Source organism: Lepidothrix coronata, unplaced genomic scaffold, assembly GCF_001604755.1.
Source record: "Lepidothrix coronata isolate B3197 unplaced genomic scaffold, Lepidothrix_coronata-1.0 Scaffold24, whole genome shotgun sequence".
NCBI lineage: Eukaryota > Metazoa > Chordata > Aves > Passeriformes > Pipridae > Lepidothrix > Lepidothrix coronata.
In genome coordinates this window covers 5,406,428-5,426,125 of record NW_016690204.1, presented here as the reverse complement: position 1 = coordinate 5,426,125, position 19,698 = coordinate 5,406,428, and the positions used below count along the sequence as shown (strand labels likewise).

The 19,698-nt window shown below is 43.6% G+C and overlaps 1 protein-coding gene across 2 annotated transcripts in view; it reads left to right on the top strand.

Annotated features, from left to right (window-relative positions):
* Positions 1-800: 800 nt before the first annotated feature.
* Positions 801-19,698, top strand: part of USP7 (ubiquitin specific peptidase 7) — a 79,861-nt gene continuing 60,963 nt past the window's right edge. Inside the window, exon 1 of one of the 2 annotated variants that reach the window (XR_001873847.1) lies at positions 801-1,380. Coding sequence is in view for 1 of the 2 variants with exons in the window: in XM_017809021.1 (XP_017664510.1) it covers positions 1,299-1,380 (82 nt within the window). In the remaining variant the exon portion in view is untranslated. The remainder of the gene's footprint in view (positions 1,381-19,698) is intronic. The other variant, XM_017809021.1, reaches the window with a different exon arrangement.

The following is a 19,698-nucleotide window of genomic DNA, read 5'->3' as shown; positions in this document are numbered from 1 at the left end:
TGCCTGTTTCCCGAGATTCTGAAGTAAACACCGGACTGTTTAATGGAAGTCCCCATAGCCTTCCAACTATGTTAAGGATTATCCTTAATCCTTCATTGCTCTGACCCCAGACTGGACACGGAGGGGGTCAGATTTATTCATCTGCACCCCTGCCTTCCCCGTCCATCCTGGGAAAACAGGTCCCTTCCCTGGGAAGGGACTGCATTCACCAGGCAAGCCTCATGCAGAACAGTGACACCCAGGCGAGGAGAAGCCTTGTTTACAGGAGATTTCTCTTCTTTTCCGCACACCGCACAAACACGTCCTTCCCCCGCCTGTCCGTGCCCTACGAGCGGAGCAGCCCCACACCCGCGAGGGGGGAACCAGCCCAGCGGGCCCGGCGCGAGGCGGCCGCTGTCGGTGCGGGGCTCCCTCCGCTCCCTCACGGCGAGCGCGGCCCCCGCCGGGCGGAGGGGCCGGGAGGACAGCGGGGTCCCCGCCGCGAGGGCCCGGCGGAACGGGAGGCGCTCTCCGCGCAGGTGGCGGCGGCCCTGCGGGGAGGCCGCGGCGGCAGCGCCGGCCCGGCCCCCTTGTCCCTGTCCCCGCCCCTCCGGCCTCCTGTGGCGGCGGCGGCCGCGGCGCTGTTCCCCTCCCTCGCTCCCTCCCTCCCCGGCTGCGGGGCTGTTCCCCCTCATGCGGATGTGACATTTCACGGCGTTACCGCAGCCGCCATTTTGAGGCACCGAGCGCTGGCGGCGGCGGAGCGGCAGCAGCGCGCCGGGGCTCGGGCGACGGGGGCGGCCCGCGGGCCGGGAGCGGCGAGCCGGGCGTCGGCCAGCGGCGGTGCCGGGGCGCCGGGGGGGGCGGGAGGGCACGGCAGGGGCCCCGCGGCGCCTCCCGGACTTCGCAGCGCCGCGGACACCTCGCCGGGGGAAGGGGAAGCGCCGGGCGCCGCCGGGCCCTGACTCCGGGTCTCCCGTCCCCCCCTCCCGGTCCCCTCCCCTCCGGCCCCCGGGGAAGCCGCCGCCGCTGCCGCCGCCCCCGGCCGGTCCCTCCTCCCAGCCCCTTTCCCCCGACCGGGTGCCGCCGCCGAGATTGGGCGAATAGCGAGCAAATACGTGCGCGTCTCGCTGCCTCCGCCGGCGCCCCGCTCCCTGCTCGCCGGAGCCCCGCCGCAGCCCCTCGAGCCGGGCGCCCAGTCCCGGCCGCTGCCGAGGCCCCGCCGCTCCTCCGCCCCTTCCCCTCCCGACACAGGCCCGCAGCCCCCCGCGGGAAAGGCCCAGCCCGCCGCCGCCAACGAGCCCCAGCCCCAGCCCGACATGAACCACCATCAGCAGCAGCAGCAGCACCAGAAGCCCGGGGAGCAGCAGCTGAGCGAGCCCGAGGACATGGAGATGGAAGGTAAAGCCCGCGCCCTCAACTCCGCCGAGAGTTTCCCCCCTCGCCCCCTCTGCCCCCGCTCCCGGGGGCTCCCCCGCCGCCGCGTCCCCTCGGGGGTCCCGGGCCGCCCTCCGCGGTAAACACGCTGTGCCCGGGCCGCTCCCGCCGGGCCCGGCTCCGGGGGTACCGGGCAGCGCTGCCCCGCGGGGCGCCAACGAAAGTTGCGATGCGGGGCCGGGGGAGGCGGCCCGGGGGGGCTCCGCAGGAATTCGCTCCGCGGGAGGGGGAGGGAAGCGCCGCTACAAAAGGAGCCCCGGGACCCCCGGAGCCTCCCGCGGGGCGTGGGGGGCGAGCCGGGGGGGTCCGGGCAAAGTAGTTGCGGCGGTTCCGGGGGAGGGTTTTGCCTGGGGCGGGCGGGGGGCTGCAGCCCTGCCCTGCCCGGCCGCTCATTGTATGCAGGCAGCCACGCTGCTCGCCATTTTTAATTAACCCTCCGAGGGTTATTTACAGAACCCGCTGCCGGCCGGGCCTGCGCGGGTCGGCGGGCAGCGCTGGCCATGTGTAGCGCCTGCACAGCCCGCGGCCCGCATCCTGCACCGTCATGCAGTTGCGCTGGCTCCATAAAGGAGGCACTACGTTTGCATGTTCCCTACCCCCGTCCGGTGTAGTCTCCAGTGGTGCCTTTTTTCCCCCCCCTTCTTTCCTTTTTTTTTTTTTTTTCTGCGCTGTGTTGTTGTTTTTACACACCCTCCCCTTCCTCTGAACGACACCCTCCGTCCCAATTCAACGCTGTAAAATTATTTTTTTGGGCAAGTGTACGGCGGGGTTTCGTTCCTGAAGGAAGGACAGGCACAGTGTGAGCTGCTCGTACCGATTGACTTGGAGGTCAAAATCACCAACTACCTAAATATCGTTTAGGATGCTTGGCTGTGAAGATGCCAATTCTCCTACGGCTGCTTTAATCAACAGCGACATAAATATCCGCCAACACAAGATATTTTGCATGAAAACGTGGCAATCGACTTAGTAAATGTACCTTTCTGCTAAATAATAGCCATTGAAATCGGGAGGAGCGGAGGTGTTTTAGTGGAAGTTTGTCACAGTGACTGTGAGATTACATTTCAAGATTAGAAGGTCATTACATAAAGCTTTGCTTTCTTAAACACGAGTCTCTACTTCATACAATAATAGCTAAAACTTATTTACTATCTGAGTGACTGTTTTTAGTTTTGTTTTAGGAAAGTCTCCAGACTGGTGTTTACGTACAGTGGGGCCAATATGTAAAAGGAGGTGATTTAAAATATACCTCATACTTATATGCATACAAATATAAACATCTTGTGTGTTACAGTTTCCAGCAGATTGTTTGATAGCCTTTAGCAATCTGCATTTTCTCAATGTCCTTTTCAAGTCCTTTAGAATATTGACTGCATTTACTGGTTTAATTTTGAATTTTATAGGCTAGATGCTCCACCATGCTGGTTTCATTGTGACACGCTGAACATATTTATGCAGTTTAAAGGTGTCCTGAACTTCTCTGGATTGCATCCCCTCTGCTAGTGGGGATACAGGAGTTCAAAATACAAGCAGAAGTCCCTGTGATGGTTGTGAAAATCACACTGGGGGCCACCTCTGTTGGAAGGGTGAGGAAAGAGTCTCTGCACATACCAACATAGGGACACTAAGAATAAATCATTGTCTCAGAAATCTGTTTGAAATCTGTTAGGCCACACACAGCTGATTGCAGGTGAGATGGCAAACTTGCTAGTTTGTGAAACTTTACAGAACTGTCCATTTATGTAAAAACAAAACCAAAAAAGTTCAGCCTTTGGAGATTTATTCTAATACTTGATTTTTTCTTGAGAAATATGAAATGAGAATTTCTTGAGAAATCTGATCTCTGATCAGAGATCAGATTATTGCTAACTTTTATTAAAAGTTGGCATCGTGGGTATATATTCATTTAATGCGTAAAACAGTGTTCATCACCTTAATATATGGGTGTTTGTGCTTTCTTTAAAGATGTTTTCAAGCAGTGAGGAAAAGACTTAATAACATGTAGTTAGCGTAATTTTAACGTGCACAGAGCAGTGCTGGATGCCATTCTTCAGTGAGTGATCACGTTAGATTTAGGAGGTATGTGAAGAATGCGCAGTGGAAAATTGCACATCTTGATTTTGAATTATGTGAAGGTTTGCTTAGTCTGTGTACAGCTACACCAGATGAACAAGTTTTGATGAGTGAAACAATTTCAGGCATAGTAATCGAAGTGTGGCATTAAACTCTTCAGGATTCAATTAAATATGGTATTTTGAGCATCTGCTCTCGTGTCCCTGTTTTTTCCCCTCCCCTTTCCCTTATGACTAATTTACTCTTCCTTGGTGACCTTATGGACACTCTGTGTAAATGAAAGTAGTACTGGCGAGGGCTATCAGACTTTGTGAGGGATGAAGACACTCCCTATGGAAAGAAAAATTAATCTCTGCAGGAAAGAAGCAATGATAGTCATGGTAAGGGGCAGGTACCTACTCAGCGGGACCAGGTGTGATGCAGCCTCACCTGCTCGCAGTACTTGTTAGAATGCTGTGGTGATCCCACTCACCTCTTTGGGTATTTAGTCTTGTTACCTGTAGGTGTTGTTAGTAATCAGCTTTAGCCTTGCTGAGCCTTGGCAGTAATGATATGTGGACACAGAAACTTCAGGTTTCTGAGCACAGTTGTGTCCCTGCTGCTGAAGGCAAACCCTTCCCGAGCTGAGAGGACACTTGGATAAACACAGTGTTTGCTGCCGCTGGTTTTCACCTCTGTGCCACACCTAGTGCACTTCCCTGTGAGTGTTACAAACAAAAAAGCAGGAGGGGGTGTGTGTGTGTGTGTCTTTAAAATGTAGTTCAGGTTTTTAATTTGACTCACCCTTCAGCCCTGCTTAGTGTGGTAAGAATGTGGTGAAGGTTTGGCGTTGGCATGAGAAGGAGCAAGAAGGGTTGTTTGTGGTGGCACAGATGCTCACAGTTACCTAGCCAAATTCTGTCTCTAGTCATGGATTTTGGGTGCACCCCTCATTTATTCATTGCTGCATACAAGCATGTGATTCTGGCTGCCGAGGCTGCCTTTGGGCCGAAACAGAGTGGGAGTGTGCAGATGAGCCGTTGGTGCCTGGGTGTTAGATAAATTAACAGTTTGGGGTGGTGATTAGTAAATTATCCTGTAGAAATTCTGAAGAGTTTATTTTTATGCTAAATAAATTCAGAGGAAGAAATAAATAATAGTTTTTCTGTGCTGTAAGTAGGGTGTGTAGTTTGCTTTATCATGCAAAGAATTAGGGCTCCTGTGTTGCTAGTGAGTTACTCTATAAAGTGTAATTGAATCCAAGTCTGATACTTTATATATACTTCCTTTGTAACATCTTTTCACAAATGTGTGAGCTTCAAAGAACTCGGCTTAATACAAATGTACAGTTAAATATTTCAAAAAGTTCTTTCATAGTAAGTCTCATTTGCAGCTTAATAACTATAAGTTTCCCCTGTTTATAGTTATACAATGTTTATAATTTGAATCTGTTTTTCTGTAGGTTCAGCCTCTGCCCATAGTTACCTATGTACGTGTGTTTCCCATTAGGGAAGTTTCTTTCCTGAAGTAGCCAGCATAGGCTTAGCAAGGCAGTGTCACAGTCCAGGAACATGGAGTGACTGGTAGTTCAGGTCACACACTTGTATTCTCTCCTTGTGTCAGCTCTGCAGCCTCTCAGGCAATGCCATCTTATAAGTTTTTCCTCAGTTAGGGCAATTTGAAATTGAGATTTGAATTTCAGGTGAAATGATGCCAGATATTTACCAAAAAAACACAAGAAAAAACCTGACATGTCTGTATGTATGTGAAGAGTTTAAAATTGCACTTTTTTGCAGTTTCCATGCAGCTGAAAATTTGTGTTCCTTGCTGTTGTTTATTACTGGCAGAATTTGCTAGATTTGTGACCCACTGTGTGATACTGGTCTCAAGTACTGAAATTATTTTTTTGCCTGTCTTCTGACTGCTTGCTTCCCTCTCATATTTTGTCCTCATTAGTATTCTCAATTCCTGGCAATTTAATATCATTTGCATACATAACACAGTGTTCGTTTATTTTTTTCCTTGTTTCCATGCCTTTCTCCTGAAGGCCTGTATCCCTCTTTTTTCTGAGCTCCTTTGCTGTCTATGTTGCTTCTGGTCAGGTGGTGATAGAATGGGGCTGTCTGTTTGAGAGGAGAATATTCAGACTAAATTCATTATATGGCTGTGATAGGTATCTGCTGGTTTATATGTTCCTTCTGCCCCTTCCCCTCTCCAGCCTTGACATTTTTCCATGAAATAGATAGTGGTCAAGTGAGGGAAGATAAAAATGCTGATGCAGTAGCCAACAAGCAAAATTAGGTTAATTTTGAGGCTATACCTAGAGCGAAGCACCAGGCCTGGCCTCTTGCTCCCAGTAATGATTGTGTTTAGTGGCTCTGGAAACAGCGTGCTCAGCCTTGGGAAAAGATGTGCATTGGATCATTGCCAAATAACCATTCCATGCCAACCAGGAAAGTGGCATTGGTGACTTCTGAAGAGCAGTAGAAACTCTGTGTCTGGATTTTCTTCTGCGCATTCTTCATGAACTGGGTGCTCCATAGGTCGTCAGATTTATTAAACTTTCTGTGAAGGAGAAGTGGAAACAATGGAATAGTGAGGAATGTGTGAACTTCTGAGGGAAGCACAGATTGCTTCTCAGAGTTAACTGTATATCTCAGACTTCCTTACTACACTCCAGTTGTTCCAAGGCATTGCCTGAGTGGTGAAATCTGCTCCCTGTTGTTCCTAGGTAGGTATAGGAAGTAAAATAGCAAGTTGTCAAGTTGTGTGTGTAGCAGTAATAGAAGCCCAAACTCTCTTTTAAAGAAGCAGATGAAGATAATTGTCTAAAACTAACTGAATCAGTTCCATTGCTGCTAAGTAATTTATTACAAGCAAATCTAAACAGTGCATCCAGCCTGTAGCAGTTAAACCAGTTTAGCCAGTACATCTTGCATGACATCATTCGATATTTGGGGTAAGGGTGAAAATAAACTGGTTTAAAGCTTGCAAAGCATCCAATTTTTCTTGAATGATAATAAATTTAAAATAGGACATTGTTTGCGTTAGTCTGTGCTTTGAGGTGTCTCAGATCACTTGCTTTAATTTAACTTTTTGTCTTGGGACTGTAGGACATTGGTTGTGACAGAGTAAAATTGGTGGCTTGCAATACAAGGCATTAGGAATCCATAGCAAATGTGCTTTTCCCCCTCAAATACATATATATATATTAATATAGTCAAGATCTACTACGTGCTAGTTTGACATTGCCAGCAACAGGATTAACAGTTATTAGAAAGTGTTTTGACAAGTAGAAGGGGGGCTGGAGACTGGCTATCTTACTTGTCACGTTATTACAGATACACTGTTGTTTTCTGAAACTTTTTTCATTGGTCACTTAATATATTTTGCTGCAGCAGTTTTAGCGTTTTAATTTCATATACTAGTAAAAAGAGTGAAAGTGCACCTAATCAGTGCTGTGGCATAATGTATCTGTGCATATTGTTGCAGGCTTAGACTTAACACATTTGAATATTTCTGCTAATCCATTTATTTTTCAGCTTGGCTTGCTGGTTGTAGTAAAACAAGCTCTGTAAGTTTAGAAACATTGGATGGTGTTTGAATGTCTTGCCAGCAAAATGAAGAATGGTCAGCTTGGAAATAATGTCTGATTCTGACTTTGATTTGCCCAGATTGCCTAGAAGGCTGAGCTTTTGTCAACAAGAAATAATCAAGCTTCTGGAAATTAGTAGATGCATTTTGAAAATACTGTGCCGACTATTTCCAGTTTGGGGAAGACTCTGTTAGCCTTTTACTGTAGTGCCTAGGAATCTTTGAGATTCTCTTCAGAATTTAAAAATACATCCAAAAACTGTTTCATATTGGGCTTAAAATGCATCTGGAATAACCCAGCTTGATTGTCCAGCATGTGCATACTTGTTAAACAAAATATCTTAAAAATGTGGAGATTAAAACTAAGTGATAAATTTTGAGAAAACTAAAATTCCCTGCTGCAATCAGTGCAGCATGGCTCACTTAGTGTGTTTAATTGCTATTTGCTATGTGGCAGCTGTTTTAAACATTACTGAAATAAGTCACTCCAGACCCACTTAACAGTGAAGATTTAAACAAAACCATCGTGCTTTGTAGCATCAAACATCTTAGAACAGGATGTTCAGTGCCTGAAAACCTGGAGTTCTCCTTGACTGCAGCTGTAAAGGGAGCTCCAGAATGATGCTGCTCAGGGGAGGTGTGTGCCAGGAGCATCCTGTTTAAACTGGGGAAGAGGAAGCGCTGGTACTTCAGCTTATCCTTGCCTATGTGCTGGTGTGTGGGGATAGACAGTCTTCCAGGTGTCCTGAACACCACAGAGTTTTCCACAACCAGCACCTTGCCTTGCACTCCAGAGCATATTGTGAGCCGGAGGAAGATGGTGTGGATGGAGAGCTGGAATGTCATATGAGAAGAAAGTGCAAAATAGATGTTTTTTTAGCAGTACTGCAGTGTTTTGCAGCCTGGGAGAGGTGATGATTTTTTTTTTTTTAATACAGTCACATCTCTTTGATATGAAACATAAAAGTGCTGGAAAAGAGAACTTGGGGCTTTATATTTTCTGTGTGAAGGGGTTGAATGCGCTCCAGTAGAACTTGCTTTAAATGCAGAAATCTGTGAAAATTCTTAAGGTCATTTTTCATAATTTCCCTTTTCCTAGTGTAAATAGCAAAGGATGTGTAGGTGTATTGGTGTTGACCGAGCTCTAAGCTTGATCATCTGGTGATTTCACAAGGTGCAACTGTAAGGATGTTTTTTGTTTTTTTTTTTAAATATAGCATCTCCAGCTGTGTGTGTGTGTTTTTGCAAAGAACTAGGGACAGTTTTGGTTTAGGGCTCTAAATGTGATGTTATACTAATACAACAATTGGATGAATTTCTGTTGAGCTGTGTTTGAAAAAAGGAATGGTTGTGTGTTTCCACAACAGAGATTTTCCTTCCCATGTGTTTCAGTGTGTTATTTTCTAATATCCCTGATATTGTTCAACAGAACTTTGATAGACATTTTGATAAAACTATGAGGGTGCCTGTTACAACTTGAAGGTTTTAAATTCTAAATACAACTTAGTGGGTTAATATTCTTTCTGATAAATAGGTCAGGCATTCGTGGTGTTTGTTTCATAAAATGGCTAATTGGCGAATTAAAATGTACAGACTTTACATCTCTAGTAGGTAAGATAATAAATGAGTTTGTATCTCTGTATATGTCTGTAGATAGTAGACACAGTAGTGATACAGACTATGTCTAAGTAGTGATACATAGTAGTGATCCAAACCTTCTGGTTTGCAAGTATTAGGATCCTAAAGGCCACCCTGCATCTGGGATCTGTATTTCCATGCATCACTATTTTATCCATCAGCTGTGACAGGACTGTTGTGGATCTGGTCCTACCAGGCTGCCCCAGCCCCTGTATGACTATGCTTATTTAGCCCTATGCAGTTTTTGGTCTGTAACCTGTTGCATTTTTTTTGTCTTGATAGTCTCTGATTACTGGGCAAGAATGAAGAGATTAAGAAATGTCTGGGGAGAGAACAGTTTATTTTTTGTTTGTTTCTTTTTCTTCCCCTTATCTAAAGACACATTGTTTCAGGCAGTCAGGGTGGAGTTCTGAACCCTGGTGGTTTCTGCATCACCTTTGCTTTTTTCCAAGAATTGAGATCCCTTCATTTGGAGGTGGGGCAGAACTTGAATTCTCCCTCCCTGCTTGCAAAGCCACTTCTCTTGATGCAGCAAACTCTTTGCTGTTCTATGGTCATGAAATACATCTCAGTTACATATCACCAGATGTTCCTGGTGAGCATAATCAGGTAACAATTTTTGGACACAAGTTTGCCTTTGCAGCATACCTTAATTCTCCCATTTAGATAACTAGTTAATTTGTTCCTCTTACAGAGTTAGAGCTGACTAAACAATCAGGTGCTGCTGTTTGGGTACAGGGCCTTCAAGTCCTAAGACAATGTGAGGTGTACTTGTTTTAAAGAGAAATCTGCTTAAGCAGAGGCTGTGTGAACCTTCTTTTGTTGTTCATTAAATCAAGCTAAAGATAGTTAGATTTTCTTTTTCATTGGGAGTAGCAAGGAACTGACCTTTTCTAAAGAATTTTTCACCTGGTTAAGTGTTAGTTGCTTAATAATATCGAGGGGTGAAGCTAATTGTGGAGAACAGTAAATACTATTAAAAGTTTGAACACAGAGGTAACTCCAATGTGTCTGTAAATTATATGGATTCAACAGTGGGTCACAAGCCACCTGCAAAACCCTCCCTGCCAGTAGCAATTAGAGTAGTGGTGTTTCACAATTTTCTTCTGCTTTCCTTTCCCTCTTCTCATTCTTCCTGTGTGGCTTTTATCTCCTTTTTTTCAGTTTGTGTGTTTCAGATACTTCTTGGACTTACATCCTGCACCGAAAAACAGTCCCTTTAAAAACTAGTATAACACTTTGCAGTATTTCTGTCATGCCATGAATGTCACCATAAGCTTAAGGGCTGGGTTTTTCTTTTTTTTTCTTTCCTTCTTTCTGAAAGTGGGAACTAAAAATAAGCAGTGAAGCTCAAACAAAAATCAAATAAAGTCTGCCAGAAATCAAAACTTACTAATAATTTCTTTAAAAGTAGTTAATTCTAAAAGTTTAACCACAGGATTTTATAATAATTATTTGTTTCTTATTGATTATCTGTTTCATATTGATTTTAAACTATTTTCTTGTCTTCAACAGGCTTGTCCTGTTTTTTAACTTGTTTTGTTCATCGGGCTCATGTTTTGACTTACAATCTGTGCCCTGAAGTGTATCATCCAAAGTAGGAGAGGGTTGGTGTGAGAGGGATGTGGTCCTTACTGGAAAGGATTCTTGGGGCTTCCCTCTGAAGGAGGGAAAGCTCTTCAGCTCCTTTACTTACCAGTGGAGCTCTGCTGGGGGAAACCCTCTCTTGATTTTGATAATAGCACAGATTAATGGGAAAACAATTAGCAAGTTGCACAAAAACGGATCTGGTTTTGCCCGTGTCAGTAGCCCGTTGATAAGCAGCCAAATTCAGCCATGACTCTGTTCTGTGCTCTCTGCTTTGCTGGAGATAAGGAGGGAAACCAGTGGGCTCTGCAGGCCCTGCAGCTGAGCAGGAGCTGAGCTGGCTCTGGGGAAGGTCGGGGTGCAGAGGTGGGACTGAGTGTGTTGGCATTGCCACTGAAGAAAGGTGTGTGGAACCTCAACATCTGTCTTCTGACTTTTGAACTTGGGATAAAAACACTTCAGCTTTACTGGCCACAGACCTCTCTTGCTGGATTAAGGATACATTTCAACTAATTCTGTTAGACTTTTCAGCATCCTGCAGTACAATAACCTGAGAGGTGTTAACATGAGTGCAGTGAGAGCCCCGGCCTCAAGTGCTTCTGTCAGTGTGTTTGTCTGGTTGTTGTCTTTCAAATCATGCCTGCACCAGAAGTGTTTGTGTAAATCCATATTGCAGCTAATAATGAAGATGAATCAAAATTTCGATACTTTATGGCACCTCTAAAGAACAAAACTGAAGTCAGATCCAAGAATAGTACATGATTGCTGAAGTACAGCTTAGTCAAGGTCTGAACATGAGCCACGGGAGCCTTCCCAGTGCCTTGTGTCCCAGTGTGTAAGCACTTCCTTTTGCTGGTAAAGTTGTATTGGTAGCACTGAATTCTAGCACATCTTCAGGGCCCATTTTGTTCAAGATTATTATTGTTATTGTTACCTAGCTTTTGCTTTAATCAGTGTAGCAGAAGCCCACTTAGCAGGTGTGTGTGCTGGACCCCCCTGGAGCCAGAAGTGTCAAACATCTCCCACATCCAAGGAGTCTCTCCTGACTGGCACAGTCTCAGGTGGCTGTGCAGCAGTCCAGCCCAGAGTAGTGCCTGCAGGAAAGAGGAATCTAACCCAACATGAGCACCAGCTGCAGGGAAGCTCCTGCATTTTGGTCTGGACACCAGACTTCATTATGTCAGATTACTTTTATATGCTGCTGGGGGCCAGGGGAAGTATTATGTGTAGTTCACTTTAAAAGTTAAAGATACCTCTTCTGCTACACAGAAGAGGTATCTTCTAGAGTGGGGATTTTTTTGACCTCTGTGCTTCCCTTTTGCCTCCTTGCTCATAAGGAGATGAATGAAGAGATCTGAATTTAAAATAACTTCCTTATTTTGGGTTTATTTTTAACCTAGGTCCGTTCACTAGTCTGCTTTATTGTTTGACCCCACAAACAAGTGGGTCAACGTGACTGAGGAGGCAGGAGGAAGAGAAAACTTAAACCATTAATGACTTCTATACTTCTATGACTTTTTTTTTTTTTTTTTAAACAATCCCAAGACCCTTTATTTGACACCTGGACCTGTGTCTCCCAAGAAATGCATTGCAGGGCTGTAACAAAGTTCCAAGGGTATAAAATCCAAGCTTCCAGAGCTCTTAGTGCAGACACATGGTTTTACCATTATAAAAAGTGAATGTTGCTCAGATGCAAACCACTTCTGGGGATGAAATTGTTCCCATTACAGGTCTGCTTCTGGATGTTTTCACTTCTGTTGCCTTTTTTTTCTTTCCCCCTCCCAAGGGTATTCCTTGTAGCTTAATGTAGTCCCTTGCATTTTCCAACTTTGAGATGCATCTGAAGGATCTTCAGCTTTCTCGCCTGTACTAAGTGGGTTACTATTTTCTGATTTTTAGTACGTATTAAAATGTCAAACAGTTACCTCAAATCATAAGCTAAATGTATTTGTGGGGGTTTTAGCCTCCAAACTAGCTTTTCTTGTGATATTTTGGGCACAAGGATAAAAATTTCCAGGTCACATTCAGACCTGGAGTTGGTGGTTGCTGTGGTTGTTGGATCAGCCAAATTCTCTGGCCACTGCAGTGGTCCTAATCTGAACAGGAGACACTGGTTTCTGCAGTGTGGTTGGATCATACAGGTTTTTAGCAGGATCTTTTAAAAGCAGTTTCGGAGTTGACCTGCTTCCTGATCTGGAAAGTTTACAGAAAATGATGTGTGAAATTTTGGTCACATTGAATTCAGCTTAAAGTATTGCTATTAGCATCACGTTCACAGGTTAGACCTAGGAATGTAAAACTGGCTTAGTCTCAACAGGCTTAATGCTAGGCAGGGTCTAGTTAGTGTAACTGGAGCAAAATATTGGCAGAGATTAACTGGGCTAATGCTAATTTTTGATCTCTCATTTTTAATATACCTTGTAATGCACATTAACCACCTCAGATGCATGCTTTATTAAATCAAAGCATAGGTGTATAATAAAAGTATTTAAAATTTTTGGCAGGATGCAGCTTTGTAAATAGATATTTGTGTTTTCTGAAGTAAGAAATTTTTTTAAGTGAGCGGAGTTGTTGAACAATTATGGTTCATTTCTACCCTAAATATGGACAGTTGCATATTGTGGAAAGCTAGTTAAACTCTTGGTGTTGTAAACCCATTGTTGGTAGTGTGCAGTTTTGATTTCTACATCATGCTCAGAAATTTGGGAAGGGGTTATTAATTTGGTAACTTGCTTCTCCAGTGGGGATGTATTGCACCCCCATAGCCATGTGGTGTGCCAGGTCAGTTAGTCTGGACACTGTCCCGTTCCTGGCAGCACTCTTTCCTTGGGAGAGATGTCCCAGCTGGGTGACTTGTTGGGGTGGCAGAAGGCTGCTTGGTGTGTCTCCCAGGTGGGGGTGCACCAAAGGTAGAGGAAGGGATGTCCTGGGATAAGAAGCTTTGAAAATAGGTCACTGCTTCCAAAAGAATCATTGGTTCAGAAGAGCACCTGGAGAAGTGGGCAGCTGGGAAGAGTGCCTTGTTCTTGGTTGTGGGCTTGTCAAGATGCCCTTTGGACCTGAGCAGAGGAGAGGCTGGAGGGATATCTGCTCCTTTTCCCCTGCTGCCCCTGAGGAGATGGTGTGTTAACTGCCTGCTAGGCAGGGAGTGGTGCCAGCCCTCAAATGGATACCATGGAATTGCTAACTTCAGAAGTTAGATTCAGCTTAGATTCAAAAGATAGCTGTGTACTTGCTTATGTTTAGTGGGCTTGGATCTTCTGGGAGCTGGAATGCTTTGCTCACCCTACTGTTCCTCTGTAACTGTAAGTCGTGTTGTGGTTGAATGTGTGCAGCTGCCTCCTTGATCTACAGAGAATTTGGACCGTTTCTGTGATCTTCAGCAGCAAAAGCTATTTTAATATGCTCTTTTAATGGTAGTTCAGCACCTGGATATACCTGAATAGTTTGATTTATGACCTACCCAGATTGTTTAGCCACTTGCTGTTTTGTAAGATTTAGGACAAAATACAAATTGTTGTAAATATGCCACTTGTAGTGGTGAGAAATACCTTCCCCTTTCCACAGAGCTTTATCAATTCTTTCAGATGTTTCTTTCAAGCAATGATAACCAAGTATAAGGACTGAAGTTAAGTTGTTGGAGCTACACTGAAATGCACATTTACCATTATAAAAAGTTGAAAAAGCAGCAGTGCAGAAAGCAGGACCCAGCAGTGCAGGAACAGCTCTGCTGTTACATCGTGTCCCTGCCGTCTGTGTACACCCTGTACCTGCCGTGGTCTTCACTGATCCTCTCTGTGCTCCTGAACACAACTCAATTGCAGTCTAGCCTTGAAAATCCTTAATGACCTAGAACTCATGCTTTTTGTCTGCTGTTTCTCTTTTCTGTTTTCACCTGAAGATATAAAGCATCACGAGGGCTGTGAACCTGCGTAAACACGGATTCTGATTGTTGGATGTTGAGAAACTGTGTTGCTGGCACTTGAGCTGCTGATCTTGGTCTGAGATCTGGCCAAACTAAGTACACTAGTATATGAAATAAAGTGTAGGATCATTTCTTTGATCCCAGATGAAGTATTTATGTAAATTGACTTACAGTAATAGCATCAGTACTACTAAAATAATACTAAATTCTATAAATAACACCAATACTACTGTTTCTGGTTTAGTCCTCATTTATAGAACTGAAAGTGTGAAAGCTGTATCTTCTTTGAGCCAGTCTATTTGCATACTTGTTAAAACTGATAACAAAAATTACGTGGAAACTCTGCATGTCCAGCAGGCTTTTTTTGTATTCAAAATGCCTTTCTCTTTAAAAATTCTGTATTTGTACATTAAAAAATTAAATGGAAAATAAGCTGTAAAAGTGTCCCTAGAACAGCAGTGGTAACAGGCAGTTAATGCAGTGCAGGCAGTGCTGTCAGGTAGCCTGAGTTTGTCACTCAGGGCAGGTCCTTAACCCCAACTGCAGAGGGATGCCAGGATTCTGTGTCTTGAGTTTCAGTTTGCATGTGTGCAAATGCATTTACTGGTGGATGTGGAATAACCTTCCCTTTTCCACAGCAGCTGGAGCTCAGCATTCAGGTGGATGTTCCCTGTGCAGCTCAGCAGGGTGAGTTCAGAGAAGGAACATTGCAGGGGTTGGGAGCGTGCTCGGACTTCAAGAGTGCTGGATTGTACTGAGTGAGGGGATAAGCACTGTTGGCATTGAAATTCTTACATTTGTAGCCTTTCTGTTTGCTTGTGAAATTCAGGGAGTTGATTGCTAATAGGATTTGCAGAAAATAATGAAAATACCCTTTCCCCCAACTTTAAATACGAATTTGGCTGTGAACACTGCATTGTTGGATAGATATGACGGCAGAAGCAACAGTAAGAGCTAAACCCAGGTGCCTGTAAGTTATATTGAAGGGTGTTTCTCTGTTCTGGGGTCATTTATTCTGTGTCAGCACTTTGAAGTAAATATTTTAATTTTCAAAGAAGAGAGGGTGGCATTTACAGTGTTTTGTACAGCAAAGGATCACCTTTTTGTCCTGCATTGTGCCCCCCAGCAGTAGGGGATGTGGTATTTCTCCTGTGTGTACAGCCTGATCCTTGGGGTGCATCTCCTCTCCTGCCATACAGCTGCAAGTGCCTTAAATCCCGGGGCTTTGCCTTGAGAAGGGCTGTGTGGGGAGATCCTACAGCTTGATAGAAGTTCTCTGATAAAATCCCAGAGATATATAGCTAATAATAATAATAATAATAATGATAATCCCACTGATTATCATCTGGATATTTAGTGAAGTGTCTTGTTTACTCAAGCCAAAGTGAGACAGATGTGTGCTCACCTTATCCCTTGTCTGTGTTTCTCTCTTTCTGGTCTTGTGGTGTTTCTTTGATCTGAAAGTGTGCTGAAAATGCATCAATAATAAAACTTCCACAGGGACATTAAAATACCTGAGCTGAGCCATATGAATTAGACCAAATCAAAACATGTATGTTTATTTTAACATTTTTATGGTCGAAAGATGTAATGGGGGAAAAAGGCAATCTGCTGTGTAAAAACCTAGAAAATGTAATGTGTCTGGGGTTTGTGAACAAGCTTAAACAGGTAAAGACTCTCCTGTTACATGTGCACAGATAAATTTCCTTTTGTGTAGCTTAGCTGTTAGGAGTATGCCAGTGTTGTGTTACCAGCCAGGTACACTCAGCACACTGCCACTTGTAGCCACCTGGTTTTTGTAGGTGAATTAACTGAATATTGTTTCAAAGGGTTGGTGTGGTCCCTTTACTGCTCTGAGTGCTGCATCCCAGAGAACAGCTTCTCCTCCCTGATGATTTTCAGCAAAATAACCATTAAAATAATTCTCTTTTTGGTCCCTCTCTATTTTAGTTTCGGGATTTTTAATTGTCTTTTATATCCCTTCTTTTTCGTTATTGCAAAAGCACAGCATGTCTCTTCCTTTCTTTCAGAAAAAATGTTTCCCCTTCCAGAAAGGATAACAGTTGCAGTTAAATTATTACTGTTTCTAGTAATTCTTCAATCCTGGTCTTATTCTGACTTTGACCAGTAGCATCTGGATCTTGTTTCAGGTTTGGGTCAGACTTGGCTGTAATGGTATTTAAATTGGAGATCTCTGCTTCAATTCTGTGAGTTTAAGGTACTAAAAAATTAGTGACTTTTAGATGAAAAACCTGCAAATAATGCACACTAGTTACTTTTTTCTGTATGTGCTGCTATTTCTTAAGCAAGATTTCTTCTATTATGTTCTCTCTCCGTCTGAAAGGAGAAACATCCTTATGGCTTCTTAATTGAATTTTTTTGGTGAAAGAGGTCTGGAGCTGAGGAAGTGCCAGGAATTACACAGTAGACAGTTTGTGGTGTACCTCTATGTTTGGATTTATTTTCCTCTCCTCCCCTGTGATCCATTGCCATGCCCTGTCCCATGCTCACACCCCTTCAACGAAAACAGCAGTTTTGAAGTCCTGGAAAAATAGTCCAGGAAAAAGAGAGGAAATGAGATGAGGATCCAGTAGTGGGGAGGACTGACAAAAAAAAATCTGCTTTTGTGTTCTCCAGAGATGTACTCAAAACTGTGAGAGCATTTGTGGGATAAAAGTTATAGCAGGAAATGTAAATAGAGTAGCTAGAGCAAAAGAAGTGTGAGTAGTGAGGGTTTCCATCCCAGCTGTGTGTGAGTTTGTAGTGGCTGAGGATGACACAGACCACAAATGCTACATTATTAGAGAGAAAAACAACAGGGTGTGGAGAAAGGGGACTTTAGGTTTTCCTGAGACAAAGGAAGAAGCTTTCATCGTCAATAGGATAAGGAATTTGAGATACAGCTCGATTTGGTAGTGGTGTTTATCCCAGCTCCTAGCCAGGGGCAGGGCAGGAAGGCAGCAATTAATTTTGGAAGTCTTCAAAATTTGCTTCAGATGAGTGGCGTTAGCAATGGAGCAAAAATAGAAGTAGTTGGGAAGATTTGCCAGAAAGAAAAGAGTATTGAAATTGGGAGTGTATTTCTGGAATTAGGGTGTTCTGGAAAGCATAAGAAAGATGTCATTCAGTGGGTGACACGCAACAGTCAGCTGTTCTAAAATGTGTTTTCAAGTCTGTTTTGTTGCCTTATGCTCTAAGAATAGTTGACCAGAAAGCTATTGAAACACTGTCTGAGGATTTGACTCATGAAACAAAAAATAAAATGTAATATGTAGTAAGAAAGTAAATATGCAACAAGCATGTGAGCAGTGGAGTACAATTTCCTCTTCAGAATGTATTTTTCATCAAAAATGTGCTAATTATAACTGCTGCCACAGGTGAGGTTACTGGTTTTCCGTAGAAAAAGGAGAAGAATTTTCACCAATTTGTTTTGTCTCCCTTTTCAGGGGAAAACTAATTTGCATGTGGTGTATTTGGGGTGATGACACATCAGGACATTATTGAGAGCACTGAGGTTCCAAGAACCTCAGCATGTACAATAAACTCCATCAGAAGCATCATCGTCCCTCCACCCTTGCCAGCTGGTTGCACTGCAAGATGAAATCTAAATTACAGAGGTGCCAGCTCTCATTTCACATTTCTGTTTCTGAAATGGTTGTTTCCATAAACTGTGTAGTTTTGAAGTTTGCAGTGCAAATGTTACTGTGTGATGTGCAGGGTTCAAGAAGCTCTGTCTGTGATATAGAGTAGTTTTACAAGATTGATGCTTTACAGGTGTTCCAGTGTTTATCTGTAGGTTCTTTTTTATGCTTGTTTGTATTCCAAGTCGCTTGGGTTTGGAGCTGTTCACAGGAGTACACGGCATCTTCTTTGCCTCATGGATTTCAGTGCATTTGTGTTAGGATTTGGAAAAGCAAGTTAGCCTCAAAATGCATGTGTGGTTGGCCCTTTTTTCGTGTGTGTATTGTTGTCTCTAGAATACAAGGTATAACTTCATTTCTGATTGTGATTGCTTAGCTAATATGGGGACTTGGTTTCATGGTCCCATGGCAGCCTGTTTGGCACCAGAACAGCTGGTTGGCTGTTTAACACTGAATAGTTAAACAGGAAAGAAGCTTTTTTAGTCACTTAAAAGTTTTCTTTTGTTTTCAGTTAAAAAAAAGTGACTTAAAATTGCTGACAAAGAAAAAGTGATAAAATTGCCAGTGGAGTGCTTAACTGAGGATTATAAAATTCCTGTTCTGAGTTCTTTTAAGAATTCCTTGGTAAATAGTGAAGGCAAACACCCAAGTTTCCATACAAAACAGTTTTTCAGCTGTGTTACTTGTTTGAAGAAAGTTGTTCACTATGTAGACAATATTAAATAATTAACACAGTTTAGTGCTAATTTTGGTGCCTGCTAACATTTGGATGTTTTTGGTACAGTAACTTTCATCTTTAAAGCAGCAAAGGGAACCTGATCTTCAGAACATTTTACAACAATGATCATCTCCTTTCTCAGGGCCTAAATAATTATTTCCCTGCATTAACACTTGGGGGTAGAAAGTTTGCTCTAAGAAGGGAAAGGGACAATAAAGGTTAAATCTTATTCAAAAGTGAATACTGATAAAAGCCTAAACTGCTTTGGGGTTTAATGGTTCTCTTGTGAAGACTTTCAGAAGGCTTTAAAAATTATTCTAATGATTGCTGGTGTTCATGCTACGAAGTAGGAGAAGGCAGAGTAGTAGCCACCTTGCAGATGCTTTAGTAAATTAAGGTTGGCCAGAAATGTCATGGCTGTGGTTTCTTGGGAGCATCCAGACCCCAAAATCTTCATGGAGACTCCAGTCAAAATGAGGACACTGATGTAGGGAAGGGGATTTCTGTTCCAAATGGGAGCGGGATGTTGTAAATCACCCCACAGCCTCTGCTGCCTCGGGCACCAGCCCTGAGCCTTCTGCCTGCTCAAAGTGGGGGGGGCATCACCAAATCCTCTGTCATTCCCTGCTTGTCCTCCTTGGTCAGTGAAATTTTTGTAGAACACGGGACATTGGTAACAGATGAGGCTGGAAAATTGAGCTTAATATGTAACCACCTCAGAAGCTCCCGGGAACCATGTCTTTCAGGAATTTGGGAAACTGGTGGTGAATAGAAGACTGATATCAGTGTCTTGGAGAACAAGAAAGCAACTTCTTTTCTAGATCCTCATAAAGCATTCCATTTGAAAAAGGAACGTTTTTTGTTTTGCTCTTTTTGCTGTTGTTGATTTTAGATAAGAGCATAATTACTTCTTGTTAATTACAGTGACAGCAAATGGTAAAATTAACCCAAAGTGTAGATTTTTTTTTTATAGTAGGAATCTCTTAAAATCATAATTTACCATATCTGTTACTAAACAAAATGAAAACCGAATTTCAGTAGAAAACAATGCTTTTGTCAGCAGTGCTCCTCGTGTCACCGGCAGGAAGCTGTAAATGTCCCTGTGTTCCCAGGCCCTGCACGTGTGC